General features: G+C 34.4%; 1 protein-coding gene across 1 annotated transcript in view; it reads left to right on the top strand.

Moving 5' to 3' along the window:
* DENND1B (DENN domain containing 1B) overlaps nucleotides 1-22,622 on the top strand; it is a 224,582-nt gene that overhangs the window by 38,196 nt on the left and 163,764 nt on the right. Inside the window, exons 3-6 of the mRNA XM_045298174.1 lie at nucleotides 1,257-1,306; nucleotides 3,500-3,619; nucleotides 17,888-17,957; nucleotides 20,953-21,033. Coding sequence (XP_045154109.1) covers nucleotides 1,257-1,306; nucleotides 3,500-3,619; nucleotides 17,888-17,957; nucleotides 20,953-21,033 — 321 coding nt within the window. The remainder of the gene's footprint in view (nucleotides 1-1,256; nucleotides 1,307-3,499; nucleotides 3,620-17,887; nucleotides 17,958-20,952; nucleotides 21,034-22,622) is intronic.

Raw genomic sequence — 22,622 nt, 5'->3', positions numbered from 1 at the left:
AGTGAGTTAAGGGTCTTGATGATTTCCTAGGCATTGTTATTATAATACAACAGTATTTCACTTTTTGTTGATAATTGATTGCAGTCTACATTTAAAAAGAATTTTGGAAATTTTATTTTAATACTTTCAGTACTATATTTGCATATATGGTTTCAATATTTAGATTTTGATGATGTCTCTGGGTGTTAGTTTTATTGGTGAAAAAGATAGTGACTACAGTGTTGTCGTTTTTTTTTTATCATTTTAGTTGTTAGTACTGCTGCATTCGGACTTTTTCCCCCCTCTAAACATGAAACCTTTTCATAACTCTTTGCTTTACCTTGTAAAGTAACCTGGTTATTAGTTTCAGTACTAAACTTTTAATTTATGTTTTGAATTGCAGTTACTCTTATGGTGTTTTTAAGATAGAAATATATATGTATATATTTCACTTAGCTGTGTTGTTAATGTCTATGATATATAAAAATTTTAATATTATGTTATAATGACTGTAACATGATCATAAGTTTCAAAACCAATAATGGCATTTTCTGTGATCAATTGAAATTTTGATTTTTGTTTTACGCAGTTCTTAAAGTACACAAAATATAATGCTGTGCTGTTTTAATTAAAGTTTTGCTTTTAGGTACACATTTGTTTAAGAATGTCATTGGAGACAAAAAAGAAATGTTTTGAATGTTTCAAGGGTTGAATGGTTCATATAAATGGCTGTTTCTTTAACTATAGAAAGTCCTTTTTTTTTAACCATTGACTGTGGGATATGTAGAGTTGTTATACCTCTTAGTAATTCATTCTGCTGCCAACTTCATTCCCCTTTCTCTGCCTGCATTTTAATTGAAACAACATTTATATTTTTGAGCCAGAATCTGTCAGAAGTCCCTGTGGCTAGTCTGTGGTACAAGTAGCAGCAGACGTAGCTTACCCATATGGTGCAGTGCTTCTTGTAAAATCCATATGGCCTTGTTGAAGGGAATCCCAGCGGGGATGTGAAGGGTGTTAATACCCTTCAGGCCAGGCCTTTCCCTCCTGGGGTTTCCGTGGCATTGTCAGTGCAATCTGCCAAAGCACAAACTTAATTCCTTTTTAATAATCAATTATTTTAGTCTAGGAACCTGTGCAATTTTTTTCTTAAGGGAAAGAAAAAAACAAAAACAAAATCTTTTTTCTTCCTAGAAAATGTCTCAAAAATGTTAACTTGCATCTCTAAAAATGTTCTAAAGTTTTTTTTTTGTTTTGTTTTTTAATTTGTGTTTTAGGAAGTACTGCAGAGTGTGCCAAAATTCTGTTTTCCCTTTGACGTTGAAAGGTACAGTATGAAGTCATCATTTAAAATAACACCAGATCATCTTAGTGCACACCTAAAAATTATTGCATGCTCTTTTAAAAAATAAATGTAATATACTTCCCTGCTTCTAACAAAAAAGGCTAGAGATTCAAAATGAAATGATACTTGGAATGAGGATGCTTTTAAAATAATTTTATCTGTTTCTCTATTCTCATCACTGAGACAACTTAAAGCCCTACTGTCGTTAAGTTCTGTGTCTTCCCTTTGTTCTTCAGGTGCATATTGTAAGCATTAACAGCAAAATCAAACCAAACTAACACCCAAAGTAAATCAGTTCTTGAGTGTACTGTTAGAATTATAGTTTTAAACATTAAATCTGTATACTCTGGTTCTTTCTCACTCTACTCTAATTGGAAAGAACATCTGCGTGATACTGTAAAACTCATTGCTACTTGTCTCCCAAGCATAGCTGCATCGGACCAGTGCAGTATGGTAGAGTATAGGGAGATCTAGCAGTATTACTGTCTCATTATGGTTGCGTTTCGCTCAGCGAGCACTGTACCAAGGGCGGACTCCTTGCGTTTACTCGGCATTGCAGAGTATGCAGTCCTTTGAGCATAGTAACGGATCATTTATTGCTTCTCGTGGGATTTTCACACCCTATAATCCATTTTTAAAGAGTGTATTAAGAGGAGGTTTTCAAAGAAAATTTGATTTTAGGGAAAATATTTTGCTCAAGAAAGATTAGTCAGAATCTGAAATTTCATTATACCACAGATGAAGACTTCTGAAAGACAGGATGGCTGATACTAATAAATGTTGCTGTTAAATTGCATTCCTTGCTTGGCCTCACTGCTGTACAATCAGCCATGCCCTCTAAAGTTGCTGTGTTAGGTAAATAGGAAGGATCAAATGAACAAAAAATATGAAAGGATATTTTGAATATCAGTCACAAGAGAGCATAATATGCACTGGGGAATGTTTTAAAAGTTATTTTTGTTTTTATTTTAAAATGTTCACTTTAAAAAGTATAGCATTTGAAATGTTTAGCATTTGATATGCAATATTTTCAGACAGTTGAAAGCAGTTTGTACTATCTGCAGATCAATAGTAAAATAGTTTAATTCCTCTTTCATTTTTCCTTTATTTCAAAACGATTAATCATTGAAATTTTAATTTCAGACAAAGGAGCCGATTACACATGTGGAATGATACAAATTAGAGCCATTATAATCATAACAAATATATTTTAAATAAATAGAGTCAATATTGTTATCCTTTAAAACATTATATGGCAATATCATGGTATAGTGGTTACCCATTGGGCTGCGATCTGCATGGTTGGCTGTTTGAAATACCCGCAGCTCCACAGGAGAAAGATGGGACTGTCTACTCCTGTAAACAGTAATAGTCTCAGAAACCCAGAGTGGGGTTGCTATGAGTCAGTGTTTGCTGGATGGCAGTGAGCATGGGTGTTTTGGTTCTATCATGGTAGTATGAAACTTAGTCAAAACTATCCCACACACATACACACACATATATATATTACATTTAGCTACTAAGTTTATTCTTTCTTAGAATTTATATTTTATTTTTTAACTTAGAAATTTATTCCTCTGTATCTAGTTGCTCTAAAAAAGGCCCTAAGAAAAATACCCCCCTCCTTCCTCCTTTTTTGGAAAGGGGTTGGCTCTTTATTCAGTGAGAATGTGACAAGAAATTAAACATAGTTGGTGGTGGTTACCTATAGATTCTGAAAAATATTGTTTCCTCTCTTAGTGGTCTTAGAATAATCAGACCGAAAGGCCAGAGTCCAGGAAAATAATTTAGTCATTATGTCTAGTTTTCATTTGAAGTTCCAGTGATCATTATTTTGAGGAGTTATAAAATACTTTATCAGAATTTTCAGATGTGAAATTTTGACAAACTAACACAATTTCTTGAAAAGGACTAAGTTTATGCTGAATTGCTCTGTTAACAAAGCATTGCATTGCTTGAATTGCAAAAGCAAAGCATTGAATTGCTTTGGTAATAAAGCATTTGGTGAGTTTGTGTACTTACTTCACATCCATTTTAGTTAGAGCATTACTCTGATTCTCAAAGTCACCTGATTGGTAAGGTGAAACCAATGCCACTTAGATATGTGGTCTGCTATATTCTCCCAAGAAAATTCTCACCCAAGGTTTAATGTTTCCTAATGTTACTGTGTTTTAGGGTGTCTCAAAATCAAGTTGGACAGCACTTTACTTTTGTATTGACAGACATCGAAAGTAAACAGAGATTTGGATTCTGCAGACTCACATCAGGAGGTCAAATTTGTTTATGCATCCTTAGGTGAGTATTTGTAGTAAAAAAAAAATTGAATGTAAAATCAGTTAGATGTAAACTCAACCCTTGCTTTTTGGGTGTTTTCCTTGTGTTAAATCTAAAAAAGTGAAAAATAATTTTCACACCAACACATACATGCATGCACACAGAATATAAATTTGTAATTTAAAGGTTTACTAATAGCATAACTTTTTCTTGAGATAGCTGACCTTTTTTTGGGAAAGGATTAATTTTTATGAGTTTATTATTTTAAAATATTAAATGATTATTTTAAAATGTTAAATCCAACTAACATGATTTTCACACATTAAATAAGATACAAACAGTTCAGTTCAATCAAAATGTGCCCTTTTCTATCACTGAACTAAAACTAGCATTTTGAACATGTATAATGGCTTTAACCAAAGTTGCAATCTTGTGATCCTGGCTGGGAATAGATGGAGGAACATAAATTAGTTTGGTCACATGCTATTTTGTGATGTTGCTAACCCTTATACATTTTCCAAAGTGTTGCATGAATTTCAGATTTAATTTGAATAATGAGAATATCTTCTAATTCTGGTATACATTTCCCCTTGGGAACAATAAGCTGGAATTATGTTAGTTGTGGCAGGAGCTTGCCAATTTAGTACAGTTCCTGCCATTCTGCTTATGTTATCTTCCAGTGTGACAGTTGCTGATATTGACAACTTTGCTTCAGTAGGCTGTTGAGAGTGAGTCTCTTGCATACGGACCCAGGATTTGGTTTGCTAGCCAGTGAAAGTGAAGAATCCTAAAGATTTACTGTTATGTAAAATATCTTGATGACCCAGACACTTATTTACGTGCTACAAAAATAAGATTCTGTGTTAAGGATGCTGATCAAGTTAGATTCCATAGAAAAGCTTGTGTGCAAAGAAATATTGAGAATAATTAAAATGATGCAAAGAAAACTTGCTGTAAAATGGATGTCTTCTCAGTTCATTCACTCTTTGAGAGGTTATGAATTTACTCAAGAGTGTGTTAGGATTGGCTAATTTTTAAAACATTTATTCAAAAGAAGATGTTTAACTGCTTTATAACTGTTTTACAATAGGAACTGGCTATGCCACCATTCTCGCTGTAGGTGCAACATTTGATGTAGATAACAATTGCATTGCAAATGTGTGCTTTCATCCAGAAGAGTGTTGTTGGGCTTCAAACTATAGGTTAATTCTTTGAATGGGAGCAGGATGGTGAAGCAGTGTAGGCGGTGTGGCGGTTGGGGAATGGGTGCTGGAGAAGAAGCTCCCTGTGTAAACACTGCGTTCATGGTCAGGGTTCAGCGGCTGCAATGGAAAGGAGAGCGTAACCCCACGTGTCCTGTCCAGGATGAGTGTGTCCTAAAAGAAAACAACATAAGCTGTACTGTATGAGTACCTCACAATTTTTTGTGTATACATTTTCAAACTCTTCATTAAAATTTATTTTTCAAATATATTAAAATTAATGAGAATATACAATTTATTTCTGTGTACCATCACCTATATTTACTAGTTTTGAACATATGATTTTCTTTCTCCCCCATCATATATATATATATATATATATTCTTAATTTCTATCCTTATTATTTTTAATATTTCTTGTGAACCAATTTAGAATAAGTACAACCATCAATTTTCTATAATATTTTAATCTGTATTTCAGAGTTTACCACATTGCTTCCTGATATTATTCCTAAAAAAAGAAAAGCTCTGGACCTTTATCTGTGTTTTAAACTCCAAAAACATTTTGAATATGCAAAATCAGTGAGCTTTTAGCAAACAGTTAACCATGGTTTAGAATAGACTCTACACATGTACTTTATGGAGTAAACATTCTTAGAATTTTTGGTTTCAGTTTAGGAAAGTCTTTCTTAATTCATAATATGCATGCAAAATGAGAACTACAGCTATTTGATAAATGATTGAAAGATTAATATGATGTCTATGTCCCCAATCCAGTTGTTAATTTGTAGGAAACAGATTCCGAAGCATTTCAGTAGTCATGGTTTGTTTGTTTTTTTAAATCTATGGTTATCAGAATGATTTATGTAGATGAGCACCTGAATGTAAAATAAAGCCGTAAACAAAAGCATGCATTCTAGTAAAGAATATCTTCCAAGTAGGCATTATTTTTAATTAAACACTTTTTCTCCTTCTGTACCAAATTCTATTTGTTCACTTAATTTTGTCATTAGACCTTGCTTTCCAATAGATTAGAAATAGTAGATGATAAAACTTTTATGACAAAAATCGTAAGAAAATCTTAAATATGAAAATATGTTATCCTCTAGTGTATATTTTCAAGTAAATTGGAAAATTGATTGCTACTTTAAGAGGTTTTTTTGCTTTATTTCTATGTTGTAAGTGGACTACACCTTTTTTTTGAGAATCAGTAACTTAGAGACTTTAGATATGAAATTTGGAAATTCAAAAAGTTCTGGTTCAGGAAATATATTTTGTAAGCTGCATCTACATGAAAATAATCTTGATAAATCTCAAGTGCTCATGGCCTTTTGGTACTGATTTGTACATACTATGTCAGGTTTTTTACTACTGTAGCATTAATTTTAGTAATGTTAGAAGGAAGGATAAAACATTTAACTGCATGAAAGAAGGGAAATTAAAAATAAAAATAATACCTGTACGCACTGCCATTAAGTTGACTCGAACTCCAATAGAACAAAACAGAACTGCTCTTTGACTTTCAGAGACTGTACTACACCTTAACAGGTGTAGAAAACCTCATATTTATTCCATATGTAAAAGTAGATGGGTAGAAATATATTTGAATTCAGTATGAGAGGTGATTAGTAACTATAATGCATCATATTTACCTAAAGTTAATAAGAAAAAGAAAACAATGGAAAAATAATTAATGATTCTGAATAAACCTATGGATGATTTTCAACTCAGTAAGTTACAACAATGAGCGCATTAAGATTGGAAGAAACAAAAATACTAGTTGTTAATAAGTATGAGGAGAAATAAGCTCTATGCCCTAACTGTAGGACCATAAAATGCTATACAACCAGAATGCTGCTGAGAGGTCAGGAGTGTGAGACATTGTTTCACACGCTTTGGGCATGTTACCAGGAAAGACCAGTCCTGGCAAAGGGCCTCCCACTTGGTAAAGTAGACGGTGAATGGAGATCCTCCAGGGGATGGGTTGACACACTGACTGCAACAATGGGCTTGAGCATAACAATTGTGAGGAGGGTGCAGAACCCGGCCGTATTTTGATGGCAACTAACAACAGAAAGGAGCTCTAGTGATGATGGGGACCTGGTTGCATAGTGACTATGCATTGGACTGCAATTAGGCAGTTCTGCAGTTTGAGACCACTAGCAACTCTGAGGGAGAGAGACGGGGCATTCCGCTCTCATGAAGAGTTACTTCTAGTGTAGGAAACTCATATGAGCGATTCTGCCATGTCTCATAGGGTCACTATGAGTCGACGAATTGATGGCAGTGAGTTTGACTTTTTTGGTTTCACAACAGACAACAAAATGGTATTTAACCTTTTGAAAGGTAATTAATTCATACATGTCAGACTTTAAATCTTTTGTTCCTGAATTAGTAATTGCACTTCTAGGTATTTTAATTCCAGAAATATTCTCAAAATTAGCAGAAAAATATGAAGATATTGTTAATAACACAGTTTATAATACCACAAAAATATCCACAGTGACCTAATGCACCCACAGTGTATTATGGTACCCTCTACCCACTGTCTGGTTACCTTGGCACGTAATGAGCTCTCAATAAAAACTTGCTGAATTAATATATTAATGGATTATTAAATGAAAGAGTGGAAAATGATATATTAGGAAAATTTTATACAGACATAACATACATATGTTGACACACACATACACACCATGACTTGGAGAAATGTTCCTGGTGTATTGTGAAGTGATGGAAACTTTCATATTGTTTTGTGTATTAAAAACAAATTGTGTATGTATATGTGAATATATATTTTTAAATAGCTGATATTTAAATATTTGTACAAAGGCGCTTCAAAAATAAGTGGAAAAATAGAAAAGATAATGTAATTTTTTCCATAAACCTTTTGAAGCTTCCTCATATATTAATATATGCTTGTATATTCTTATGAAAACACCTAGAAGGATAAACATTCCATTTTAATCTGTACACACTTAAGCATTAATTCATTTTTGCAGTATGCTAAGATAATTTTATTCAGTCATTTTTCTGCTCTAAATTCTGAGCTATTAAAACTGGAACCAAGTAATTCTGTGTGTGTCCCTTGCTACATGTGTCTCTCTGGGAACTTCTGTTATTCTTTGGATGCCCTGCAGTTGAACCCCTTTCCTAGGTTTGGGGAGGACTATATTCTCCCTGTTTGGGGTTGAAATATGTTCCCCTAAAATATATGTTGTAATTCCTAGCCCCTTTTACCTACAGTTAAATTCTATTTGGTAACAGAGTTTTAGTTGTCACATTAGTCAGTCTTTCTGTAGGTTGTGTCTGAAGTCAGCTGCACAGGGGATACAAACGACAAGCGGGCTGAAATAGATCGATGCCACATAAAGATCGCCAAGGAGTCAAGGGTAAAAGCCGAAGAGCCCGCCTGAAGAACCTGTCACAGAGCACGCTTTCCCCAGCTGACGTTCTGATTTTGGATTTCTAGCCTCCTAATTGTGAGAAACTATATTTCTATTTCCCACAGTGAAAACAGCAGCAAAATTGTAACAAACACAAACCAGTGACCATTGAGCCGGTGCCAACTCTCAAGGTGCTCGTTTCTGTTTCAGAGTAGTGCTGTGCTCCACAGCGCTTTCAGTGTCTGTACTATTTCAGGTGATTGCCAGACCTTTCTTACTGAGGCTCCTATAGTTTGTTTCATACCACCAATCTTTTGTTTGGTTGTTGGAATGCTTAACTGTACCATCGAGCAACTTCCAGAACTCTGAACAGTGCAGCCAGAAACATTAGTGGGAGTTTTACCGTATTGTATTTGGTCAGATAAAAATGCACAGTACATTTGGAAGACAGGTAATTATCTTACTAGATTGTTTTATAGTCTTTGTGTAGGCAGTCACTTGATCATTGCAGTGTCGCAGGAATAAGAATGGGTAGGAACAGTTCTTTCAAGCCATGCCTTTTAAATTTGTGATTATAACGTGAATGGCTTTTAGAAGGAAAATAATATTACTGTTGTTGTAATCTTTCCGTAACTAGTACAGAGTCAGATTTGTGTTTGTGTGTATTTTCTGTATTTGTAATTTGAGTTTTAGATGTTGGGCATGATGGAAATGCTTTGTGAGGTAATAGGAGAAATGTTGATCTGCAGTCCACCCCCATGTTCCAGTCTCTGTTTCCATTATCAACTCATTGGCTTGACTTTTATGTATTATTTTTTAAAATTATTTTATTGGGGGCTCATACAATTCTCATCACAATCCATACATACATCCATTGTGTCAAGCACATATGTACATTTGTTGCCCTCATCATTCTCAAAATATTTGCCTCCCACTCTAGCCCCTAATATCAGTTGCTCATTTCCCCCCTCCCCCTCATGAACCCTTCATAGTTCATAAATTATTATAGTTTTGTCATAAGTTATCCTGTCTGATGTTTCCCTCCGCCCTCTTCTCTGCTGTCCATCCCCCAGGGAGGAGGCAATACTTAGATTCTTGTAATTGGTTCCCCTCTTTCTACCCCACATTCCCTTCACCCTCCAGGCATCGCCCCTCTCACCACTGGTCCTGAAGGAGTCATCTATACTGGATTCCCTGTGTTTCCAGTTGCTTTCTGTACCAATGTACATCCTCCGGTCCAGCCAGATTTGTAAGGTAGAATTGGGATCATGATAGTGGGGGGGAGGAAGCATTAAAGAACTAGAGGTAAGTTATATGTTTCATCGTTGCTACCCTGCACCGTGATTGGCTGGTCTCCTCCCCACAACCCCTCAGTAAGCACCAATGGGCTTTGAGTCTCCACTCTGCACTCACCCATCTTTACAATGATATGATTTTTTGATTCTTGGATGCTTGATACCTGATCCCTTCGACAGCTCGTGGTCACACATGCTGTTGTGCTTCTTCCATGTGGGCTTTGTTGCTTCTGAGCCAGTTGGCCGCTTGTTTATCTTCAAGCCTTTAAGACCCCAGACACTATATCTTTCGATAGAGAAACCTTGGTGTTGTAATGTATTACATGTGGGGTCCTAATCACAAGGTCAGCAGTTTGAGACCACTAGCCACTCCATGGGGGAATGAAGAAGCTTTCTATATAAAGGGTTGCACTCTTAGAAACCCACAGGTGAAGTTCTACTCTGCCCTCTAGGGTGGCAATGAGTTGGGTTTCCGAGACTAAGTACGGCAGTAGAAAGCCTTATTTTTCTCCTGCGGAGTGACTAGTGGTTTAGAACTGCTGACCTTGTGATTAGCAGCCCAATTAAGGAGGAGCCAAATCAGAATTGTGAGGTTGATGCCTAATGATTTCTTATAGAAACTCAAAATTGCACTTCTTTAACAAGAGGAACATGTGGGAGCATTGCCCTGGTGGAAAAGGAAGGACCCTCTGGTGAAGCAATCCCAGGCTTGCTTCTCGAAAGCTCCAAAACTAACCTCCTGGAAGCACCCTCATACTTAGCAAATGTTGCCATTCTTTGTCCCCCCCCCCACAAGAAAGTCAACAAGCAAAATCCTTGTGTATCTTAAAAAAAACCAAAAACTGTTGCTGTGACCTTTGACCTTAATATATCCACTGTTGCTTTGAGTAGTGATTCCATTTCCACCTCTTGGCAGCCATTGCTTTGATTGCTCTGTCTTTAGGATTATACTAGTGAAGCCATGTTACATCTTGTTACATTTCTTTCCAGAAATACTTGCTTTGAAATTTCCTTTGAAATCTGCTCTGTGTGCAGCTGATCTGAATGCAACAGTTTTGGCACCCGTCCAGCAGAGAGTTTGCTCATATTTAATTTTCAGTCAGAGTTGTTTAAGCTGAACCTGTTGAGATATTGGTGTTTGCTATGATTTGTGCATAGCAAAATATCGGTCCACTTCAGTTGGGGTATGAACAAAATTTATTGGTTCCTTGCAAAGTGATATGGATGGTGTGCCCCTGTGCACTTCTTCATCTTCTGGTTTCTTCTTAAGATGAATTATTCATTTGTATTTAGCTGCATTGTCCCCATAAGCTTTTTTTCTCAACAGTTTTATAGGCATATAATTCATGTATCATGCAATTCAGTAGTTGAATCACATCAAGAAGAATTGTACAATCACCACAATCAGTTTTAGGACATTTTCTTGTACTGATCTTTGAGCTCCTTATTTACCTCCAACCTCCCTTGCCATACCCTAAGGAACTATTAATCTGGTTACTGCCTTTGTAGTACCTACCCTGAATTTCATATACAGAAAACATGAAAAAATAAACAAGAAATAGATAACAAGAATAACAGTAAAACAGGTAAAAACCACAATAGAAAAGAAAGCAGAAAATATTAAAAACTAGAACAAATATGAGTGGATCATAAGATCTTGTGATAGGGTGCTAAATTTTAACGTAACTGCATCTGCAATTATCCACCTTCCAATTTATTCTGCATGTTAGCAAGGCAGTTCACATTCCTGGTCAATGGTCAGAGGTGATTCCCCAGGGGTTTAATCCATGTGTATTTCCCCTTCCCTTTTAAAAAACACTGAAGTACTTTAAAATAGGTTTAAAGAGAGATCAAATGATAAGATATTACAAGGTCCACACATGCATTTGGACTCTGGTGTCCCCATAAACTTTTCATAAGGCATCAAATGATTTTATCATTCCTCTACTAAAGCTTGACATAAATTTGATATTTGTCCTTGCTTCACTTTTAGCAGAATTCGTATTGCTCTCATAGGGACTCTTTTCAAACCATTATTTTATCTGTTTTAGTTATTCAAACTAGATCCCATTCTGACATGTTATAACAAGTTAGTATGATTTTATTTTGGTACAATTTTTTTTAATTCATGAATAGTATTTTCATACTATGAGTTTCCCCTGAAATTTTTAAAGATCCCTTATACATCTTTTATCCTAGTTTTCTGATAACAAAAGTAATCTATTGTCTGATAGATTTTTTTTTCATATAAATTTTAGGAGGTCCTAGCCATCTAGTTTATCTTCTACTGTTTTTATATTTTATAGTTATGTTTGGTAGTTGATTTATACCTAATTTATTAAGACTCTTAGGTATGGTCATATTTTTTTCTTTATAGTTTTAGGTTTTATATTTAGGTCTTTGATCTATTTTGAGTTTTTGTGTATGATACGAGGTATGGATCCTGTTTCATTTTTATGCGAATAGATGTCCAGTTTTGCCAGCACCATCTGTCAAAGAGATAATCCCTTTCTCACTTACTGGATTTGCACCCTTTGTTGAAGATTAACTGTCCGTAGGTGGATGGATTTATTTCTGAGTTCTCAGTTCTGTTCCCTTGATCTGTCTATTGTTGGATTTGTACTAAATGGTTTTGAGTACCATTGCTGTAGTAAGCTCACTGTCTGGGAAGTGCAAGGCTTCTTTCTTTGTTCATCATCTTCAGTAATTCTATATTTATCCATGACCTGTTTCCTTTCTATAAAAAGTTGGTGATTAGTTTTCCTATCTCATTAAAGAATATTGTAATTTTGATCAATATATCTCCAAGCATTAAAGTGTTATTTTATTTATTGTTTGTGTTTGTTTGATTTGTCTTGCTTTTTAATTCAATTTAATTTAGTCAAAACTTGGTCACTGAGGTGAACATACTAGGCTGTCGGTAGTCTGGCAGTGTTGGGGCTCTCACCACTTGTCTCCTGTTTTTTGGTGTGGCAGCTGAGGGTGGTTGGACAGGAGTTAGCCCCTGCCTGCCATAGGCCTAGGAACCCTGGTAGCATAACGGATTATGTATTACGGTTAGCAGTTCAAAACCACCAGCTGCTCTGCTACTATAGAGTTGCTATGAGTCAACAATGGCTCTATGGGAGTGAGTTTTTTGGTCATAGGCCTGGTTGTAGGGACATCATTGCTAGTAATTACTGAGTGGACGAGAGTAGCTGGGGTTGGTATATTGAGTATGTTGACCCAGTGTAGTTGGTCACTTCAATTGTCCTTTTCTAACAAAGTGGAATGTCACATAAAGATTATAACCCTTCTGATTATGGATGTTTTGGCTCATTTATATTTTTAGCTGAAGTATGACTTGAATATGAAGAAGCTTTGCCTTTAAAATTGCAATCTGTATAAAACAGTTGCATTTATATTGAAGTGTACTCTGTAATTTTAGGTATTATATTGTAAGATAGTACTGGTCTACAAATGAATTAAGATTCAAAGACCAAATTAATTGTCTCCTTGATATCTTTATGATATGCCAGACAATTATTTTTTATTGTGTTCAAAAATATTTTCAAAAATCTTTTTAATGATACCTTATATTTGGATTTGCATTTTAAGGAATAAAAAAGAAAAATTTAGGTTTTTTTTTTTTTTGCTCAGCCACTTATTTTTATTTACAGTTTGTATTTAATGCAAATAAATTCCTTAACATGAGAGCTTACTGTGAATCAAAGCATAAATATGCAAAAATATTATACAATTCAAAACAGATGTACAGCATTCAGATATGAAGCAAAAGGGGGTGTTCATTCGCACACGCAGTAGCTTGAGATCGGTTGGATCTGGTTGTTCTTGTGAAGATGTTTCGAATGTCAAATGATGGGGTAGATGACTCCTGTGTTCATATCAGATACTGGAGCATCTAAGCATCTGTGCGTGACCATGTGTACAAAAGACTTCATGGAATGTGTATGTTAAAAAAAAGTTTTCTGTGCATCAAGGCAGTTGCTAAAGTTTTGCTTTCCAGAAGCAAGCCCACTTGGGGCTTAGACCTAGGTTATATCTAAAAATATTGACTGATACAAAAAGTATTCCAAATGTGACTGTTCTGATTTTTGAAGCTTAAAAAAAAGGGTATAAAAGTTTTTGTGAATTTAAAGCAAGTTAACTTCCAGTCTTTACTTCCCAAATTCTTGATTTACATTATTTTTGGCTTCTTCACGTTTTTTATTTCAAGATTTTTAAACATTGGCTTTCAGGACAGATGAATTTTTACATTGTAAAAAGTATTTAACCAACATAGAAATAAAAAACAGCATTTTGATATTAGTTGAGGTCAATTCACTTCCTACTCTTTGGAATCAGTTTTAGCTAAGTGAATCTGGTGCTCTTGTTGAACGGAAATAGGTGATCAGAAATGCTTACCATTTGACTTTATAATAAGTGTATAAGCAAAATTCACTCATTCTGCCTGGACTTAGGGTAGAGCCCAATCCTGCATTCCCTGGCACATGTCAACTACATAAAATACCAAATGCAATCCAAATTCCTAAGCCTAACTTTCTTTGCATTCTAAACTAGAAAATTTGTTCACAGTGTTTTAAAAACCATGTGTTCTTTTTCTTCTGGATTTATGCTGTTGAAACGTTTGAAAGAAAATGTACTTTTGTGTATCTATTAATTTTGTTCACGTCTTAGAAGAAATTCTCGAACGTATGTTTACTAAGTATAAAACTTGATATTTCAATGGACTTTTCAGCCAAATGATCATATAGTTTGTTTTTTTCTTTCATGTGTCTATACTAGTTTTATCAGAATTTCAAGTTTTTCTGAGATATGTCTAATTTAATTTTTGTAATTGTACTTAAAACTGCTTTCTTATACTCATGATAGAAAAATACCTTTTTTGGGGGTAATTTTATTAGCATAATTTTACAATTATAAAAATGTTGCCAAGGGTTCAAAATGAAATACTCTACGAAGGAAGACAATTTTATGTTTAGGGCCTTTGTAGTCTCTTCCCTGCCCCCTTTTAACTCAGACCAAACTTCAGCTTTCACACTCTTCCTTTGGTCAAATCCCTTAGAAGCAGAATGTTTCAATTTTACACATTTTGTGTCAACTTTCCAGACAGAAAAACAGCCTCTAGACATTAGACATTTTTCTACGGAAAGGCAGTTTCCTTAGTTTTATTTGATTACTAGAAGTTAGGTTCCTGCTGATTGCTTAAGTGTTAGTGGTTACTTGACCAATTGACAAAAAACATTTCCTTTCCTTTATTTAACCTTTGACTTGTGAATGTAAAAGTTTTATCAGCTCTGTAGTGGAAACATAAGTGTGGGGGAAGTCTTCTTATGGGCACAAAATGGGCTCATGACTTTATACATACATCTGTCTTATGCTTTGTGTCCTTACAAAAATTAAGGAAATAATCTTATAATTAACCTTTCAAGAATCGCTTGCCTTTTAACTAAATTGGTCCTAATTTATTTACTTTGTAGTTTTATATGTTCATAAGATCATGAGTGCTATAGTTACTCATTGTGAAAGAAATGACATTTTCAGTATTTTAAAAATTCAAATAAATTATCTTACTTAATGAGAATATATTGCTGCATTAAAAAATATTCCTAGGTATTTTATGGTTTTAAGGGAACTGATTTTAACTGTCTTTGAGCTATAAAATTTAGTGGAAAAATATTTTAATTTAATGGTAATGAATTTAAGAGTCTACACAGTTTAGAGTTAATTGTTTTGAATATATATTGTTTGAAAATTACCTATGGAACCACAAAAATAAGAACATGAATAATAAAATTGGTTACTATATCAAGGCAAGCTTATTTAATTTATAGTATTTACCATATATGTCTTTTTTGGTTGTTTATATAAAGATTTTTGGACATACTATAGTGAAAAAAGTTTTGTTACACACTTTGAATCTGATGCACTTCTATACATAACAGGACCAAGTGTTAAAGTTGGTAATTAGAGGATGGACTAGTGTCAGGAATTTAACTTGTTATTGATTCAAAAGATACTGTTCATAGTCACTAATAAATCAGATTATATGAACAAATCTATGTAGACTGCTGTAGTCATTTGTTTAAGAGTTTCACATTCATTTTATGCGTGAGTGAAATGAAAGTATCATGCTATCTTTAAGGTATGCTGTTTCAGTAATACTTTGAAGAAGAAAATTAAGTTTGTTATAATTCAACAAGTTTATTGTTAAATTTACTATTTTATACTTAAAGTGTATATGTATACATATATATATGCTTTTTTATTTTTGTAAAATATATAAGTAACAGCACATTTGCCATTTCAACAAATCTTCACATTTACACTAAAGTGACATTAACTAGGTTCGTCATATTCAACATCCCCCCCTTTTAAAATAATTTTATTGAGGGTTCTTACAGCTCTTATAACATTCCATACATCAATTGTATTAAACATATTTGTGCATATTCAACCATCACCCATAACCATACCTGAATTGTTTCATCAGCTCGAGTGTCTACTAAGTGTTGTCTTCTTTTCCCTCTTCCCTGCCTGCTTCTGGAAACCACTGGTCAATTTAATCTCGTTACTCTCATATTTTCTAGAATTTTTATATAAGTGAGATCATACAATAAATATTTAAGAAGTTTAGGCAGATTTCCAATTTTCTAATACCTTCATTTTTAAATCATAAAACTTTGTTGCATACAAATAATTTTTGAATTTATTATTTAACCTTATATAAAAATTAACTGGTTTTACATGCTAAAATGAGCATAAAATGACATTTAAATGATGGTTGGTTTTGGCATCTAGAAGCTGTAAGATCACTCTCTTTTACAGGTTCTCTGTTGCTTTTATTGAGATTTATTTAGATATTTAGCATCCTATTTAAAAATCAGCCTCTGTAGAATTTGTTAATTAAACTTTTAATTGTACTATACAAGGAGGCTTCAAAAACTCATGGAAAAATAGAAGGAAAGGTGATTAAATTTTTACAATTTTTTGAAGTACCCTTATATACTCAGTTAAGTAATAGCTAAAAAGAAATAATTATATATTTTGTTTTAAAAGACAAGAGTGGTGGGCTTCGTGAACAATGGAGTAAAACTGACTGTTTTTGAGTAGAAGGCTTACTTGTTAAGTGATGTGTCTCCGGGCACTTCATTGCAAAGCAAGGTTCCTGAGCTCGAGTCCAGTGCCTTCTGATTGAGGCTTAGGCTGCACTGGTTCTCCGTTAGAGCGATGTAACACTGTCCAAGCATGGGCAGATGGCCAGGAACCCTGCCTGTGAGCACAGAGGAGAAGAGGCTGTCGTGACTAGAAGAACTTGTGTCCTGAGCATTCTGGTCCTGACTTGTACCGTTAGTTTCCCTTAAGCCCAGGTTTGGGGCAGGGGGGAGATGAATACTTCTTTTAAAAATTATTTCTTTCTTCTATATTACATCTTTAACAAGTTGTTTTATTTTTTCCTATAAATGCTTTTAGTGATGATCATGAGATAGGATTATGTGATTTTAGTTACTGTTGATATACTAGGAAAGTATAATGAATACTTTGTATAATGTGGTAAACTGAGGAACTGGATGAGAAGATAATGCAGCTAAGTCCTCTATGCTCATAATTATAGGTCTGGAAAGCCAACTCTGGTGGGGGAAGACCCTCTAGATATAAATATCTGAGATATAAATAAATCTTTTTGAGATATAAATAAATCTTAACAAACATTCTCATGACTGAACACAGTCCCTCCAATAACTTCCTCCCCCCAACCAAAGAAAGGAACTGTCATAAAGAAACTACCATATAAGATGGATCATGTCTATGTCTGGCTCCTTCACAGTGCCTAAAGCTTATCTGTAGATGGGAGCAATCAGGTTCTATAGCCAACCCACCATAAACGTAGCAACCCCCTGGGGAGGACTGGGTGCTGGTGGTTCAGGGACAACTAACACTAGGTCAAGAGGATGCGTCACCTCGTTGCTTGTTTATCATGTTACCCGCTTATGATATTACCTATGAACTTTGTAATATGTTAGCTGTATGATGTGCACACCTTATGAAAGATCTGTAAGCCCCATTATATATACTCATTGAAAAATACATTCTCTCTCTCATTCCTGACATGGGATGAGGAGGCCCTGTGCCTCGCTTTCTATCTGTCTTTAATATTTTCCGCAATCACAAAGTCATTCTTGAGGACTTTGTTGGGGACCCTCCCACCCCGAGAGTATAACAGCATTAGAGTCTGATTTATTTTATGAAAATATCATGCACACCTGCACTGGAACACTCAAGAGAACCTGGGTATATACCTCTTTTTGCCCTCCAGGATCAACTTGTATGAAATAATGTGAATTTACTATTTATGTGATTATTTATTGATTCTAAATTATATATTTTAAAATGACTTTTGTTACAGCTACCTGCCTTGGTTTGAAGTATATTACAAGCTTTTAAATACTCTGGCAGATTACTTGGCTAAGGAACTGGTAAGCTATTCTTTTTTTAATTAAGACACAAACATGGAAATTTATCTTTGAACTGACTAATGTCTTTGGGATCATAGTTTGATAAATTGTTTGCTGTTGTCTTTCATAAGAGTCTATCTACTTAGAAAGAAGTCCTGGCAGTGCAGTGGGTAAGCTCTTAACTGCTAATTTAAAGTTGGCGGTTCAAACCTACCAGCAGCCCCTTTGAGAGAGAACACTTGGCAGTCTGCTTTCTAGAGGTTTACAGACTTGGTAGGTCTATGGAGAAATTCGACCTTGTCCATATACTCAGATGTGTAAGGTCGAGAGAAGGGACTCAATTTTTTCATGGGGTCTGGTGGGTTATAAACAGCAAAGTTTATTTCTTGCCTGGGTACAGACAGGCTGAGGCAGAGCAGTGCATCAGCTGGGGCTGAGGCTGTAACAGGCATTGACTGTCAGCTCAAGGACTAGTGTGTGCCCTTAAATACTATACATAAGTAAGGATTGGGCTTATCCACTCTGGAGGGGGGGGCGGGGGATAGAGGCCAACGTCTTGATCGATCAGTGGCATCATGAAAACTCCAGGTAGTCATTTTCGGTTGTTATCACTCATGGTTCCCTGATTCCTTAGTGGTCATCACTGTCCTCCATTTGCTGGTTGCTGAAAAAGGTACATTCTTTCCTGGTTGTGCTGAACATTTTACAGGGTCACCATTGGGCAGAATTTTATAGGGTGGGTTCGGGGGGCAAACATGGAGGAACTTTGGTTCTTAGCAGACTCTATTAAGCCTTAACAAGATGTTAGCTGTGCTATTGGGTGCAGTTTAATTCAAATTCAAATAATTTTCTTCCCCACTCCCTCTTACTAGTGCCTATTGTCGCTTTCTTATTTCCACATTCAGGGTAGGTCTTCCGTCTTCTGGCTATGTGTTTAAATTCTCATATGTACCCACCTCCCTTTTAAGTTCGCGTTTCTTTTGGTTGCCTCGCAGCGTTCTTTCTTTTTTTCACCTATTTCTTTCCATTTGACCCATTTCTTCCATCCTTAAAATTTTACTACTACCTGTAGTACAAATTTTGTTCCTTTTCCTATCAGTATTGGATATTATTTATGGGGCATTTAATATATACCCTTGGCCTATATACCACCATATTCTGATCTTTAAAATTAATCATTCTAAACTTTCTGGTAATATCATTTCACTGTTTATAATGTAGCTCTCTACCTCTCGCCTCTTTTAAGGGAAAACCAAAACCTTTCCCGTAGCATGACATATAAGAAGCTTCTTGATCTGCCTTTGGACCTTCATTATGGTTAATCTACTTCCACTTCCTACTAATAGTGTTTCATCCAACTTGCCTGAGTGATTTCTATTTCTCAGAATATAACGGTACAATGTTAGTTGTCAAGATTATAGGTAACTCACTTGTGTTAGTTGTTATAATACTCATTGCGATTCAACAGTAGATAACTTTAAAAGAAAACTTGTGTACAATACAAATACTACTCAAAATACTTTTCTGACTCCTCAGAATAAGGTAGGAAATGTATATTCTGGAGTTCCAAGTGCTTACACTGTGTTGTAATTCTCTCTACACAACTAAAGTTTAAATGGATAGTTGAGTCTCTTACATTTCTGTATCTGCAGTAGCAAATATACATTGAGCAAAAAGTTTTTGCATAAATAAGCATTTATTAGAAAAATAATATTGATTCTTCAACCTCCATTTGATAATTGAGAGATCTGATGTCTAGACAAGAGAGCCCTGGTGTACAATAGTTAAGAGCTGGACTGCTAACCAAAACTTGGAGTTTCAACCCCACCCCGCCAGTCCTGGGAACCTACTCCTGTTACCATTGTGGCCTAGACAGTTCTGAGGGGAAGTCCTACGCTCACATGGAAACACAACAACAACAACGTCAACAACAACATGATCTTAGATATTATGTCACTTTTTGTAGAGCCTATAAGTCATTGTTCTGTGGGAAACCATAGACACAATTATAGTTTTGATATTTATGAGCATATATGGGAGGGCATATTACCAATATAATTCATCTTGCACTAAATCTTTCTATAGGAAAAAACATTTTAAACTTTTCAGTATTCTGTCATTTATTTCTCTACCTTATTGTTTAAAGTTCAGTCTCTTAAAGTTGAACTGAATATGGAGCAAAAAAACATCTTCAGAGATGTAGTGTTTTATTTATTTATTTATTAGGCTTGATAGATCTAGCTCAGTTGCAAATATATTTATGCCTAGTATGGTGCACTTATGTTAACCATTGCTACAATACACATGTGAAAATTAGAATTTGGGACTTAGATGAATTATTATAAATTTTATGTACTCTTTAATATGCTAATTAAAAACAACATGTTAAGATGGGGTTATTCATGAAGTGTCTTTTATTAGAATGGCTCACAAAAATTATTTATTACACTAATATACATGATAGAGAAAGAAGACTTCTTATTTTTGGTAACATTTAAAAATTATAATATTAAAATTCATTCTGCAATATATATTTTGAATTAAATTAGAGTAATGAATAAAGAGGAAAGTGGCATGGATAAACTATAATCATGTTTTTGAAGTTATCCTATATATCATTGTAATACAGAGCTTAATTTTAATTTTTATTATACTCAGATCAATCATGTCTGAAGCAGTTACCAAGTAAAGGGAGAGAACGGTCACTTTAAAATTTAAAATCTCCACAAATATTCCTTAAGCAACTTAAAATATTCATTGAAAATAATTGAACTAATTTTTAAAATGACAGTTTTCATTAAGTAATACTTATAGGAAATAGAAACATGATTTTTTTCTACATTAAGATAAGTAAATAATTTTCAATATTTATTTTAAACATTTCACTTGAAATAGTTTTGTGGAAAGCAGTTTTACTAAAACATGTCTAATATGAGATGGCTTAGCTTATTGAATAGTTTCAATTTCATTTATTTGTTATAGATTTCTCATAAAATATACTTGTTTTTTTCTTTAGGACAGTGATTTGAATGAAACTCTTCAGTCACTCTATAACCATCCAGTACCAAAGGCAAATACTCCTGTCAATTTAAGTGTGGTAAGTATTCTGTTTATACTTGTTTTCCTGTGGTAGTAACAGTTTCTCACGTAAGCACGCACATACTTTGAAGAAATTCTGTATCTAAATACTGCTGATCTCAGAAAGTGCCAGTGCTAGTATTAACATCATGATGATATTAAGATTTTTAAAGTGTGTAAACTCTCAAAACTTGAAATGTTGGATGTGTATGTTGGTAGTTACTATACATTACAGAATTTTCTTGAATTATACATGAAATATAAGCAAATCTGTGAGGATATTTTGGTTGTCATGAACACTGATCTGAACTTGAACATAAATTAATGCATAAAAAAGGAGCACACCCCCCCATCCTAAAACGGAAACAATATGCAATAAGAATTGACAGTGACGTGTAACATATAACTAACTGTATGATAAAAATGTAAGGTACAAAACTCCTTGTTATTTCCCTCTGTTTCAACAAATTTTCTAGGATAATCATGAGACACTGGAAGTAGGATTGAAATTTGTTTAAATAGCACGTATGCTTTTTGTGGGATAGATTATTTCCTATTGAAACTTTCAGTAAGTTGTGCTATCTATATCTAAAAACACACTAATAGTTTTGGGGTTTTTGTGAATGTCCAAGGTTTATGATCATAAAAGGTAGATGTTTTCTTAATATTCTTCATAAGTTGGTATGCCTATTAGAATTGAATGAAAATTCAGTTTGTATATATGAATTTTGGTTTCTTCCAAAAGAATAATAAACCTCTGTTCAGTAAAGAAAAAAAATAATGATACAAGAGAACGTTAGAGAAAAACAAAATGTACATAATAGTATTAGTATTTGCTAGATAAGAAACATTACTACCCTGATTGTCTTTTATCTTTGGTAATAACCCCTTACCTAAGTTTTCCTCTCTTATTTTGATACCCTAGCTCACTAGTTTTGCACTTACAGTAGTTAATTAGCCTAGAGACTCTTCCGTTTTCAATCTTTTTTTCATCAAAGTACTGGAAGATTAATCTTTCTTAAACTTTCCTCCTTTCCTACACAATTTCTTCCTACTTTTGGTTGGGCTTTCAGTGTTACCCATATCTTCAGTCTAACTTTTATATTTCAGTCCAACTTTTATTTTCTCTGTCTACTCTTAAATTGAATATGTGTTCTGGTTATATATATTACTCTGTTCAGTGTCTTGAGTGAATCATGCTTCTCATACCCCCTTTTAAAAACAAACAAACTAAGCCATCTTACATTTTAAATTTGGGACTATATCGTTTCCGCCTTTGTGAAACCTTTTGTCATGACAGCTTAAACTCTTCTTGTTCTCTTTAACTTCTTTCTGCTTTATGTTTTATTCTGACTGGCTAAAGAGGAAATGCTTAATAGTTCTTTGGAAGAACTAAGGAGAGTTAAGGACAACCTTGGAATTTTCAACTCAAATTTAGCAGTCATATGGTTATAGTAATAGTTGAGCTGTTCTAAGGCTAGAGTAGGCACAGCAAAGACCAGAAGCCTAAGGTCGAAAGCTTTGGAACTGTCTGAATAGGCTGTGTGGAAGAAGAAAGGCGAGCCAGGCGGTGAATGAGAGGAGGAGCAAGCAAGGGGAAAACCCACA

This window comes from Echinops telfairi, unplaced genomic scaffold (assembly GCF_000313985.2).
Source record: "Echinops telfairi isolate 266 unplaced genomic scaffold, ASM31398v2 ScPeMD7_7424;HRSCAF=8462, whole genome shotgun sequence".
Lineage (NCBI taxonomy): Eukaryota > Metazoa > Chordata > Mammalia > Afrosoricida > Tenrecidae > Echinops > Echinops telfairi.
This window is presented reverse-complemented; position numbering and strand designations above follow the sequence as displayed.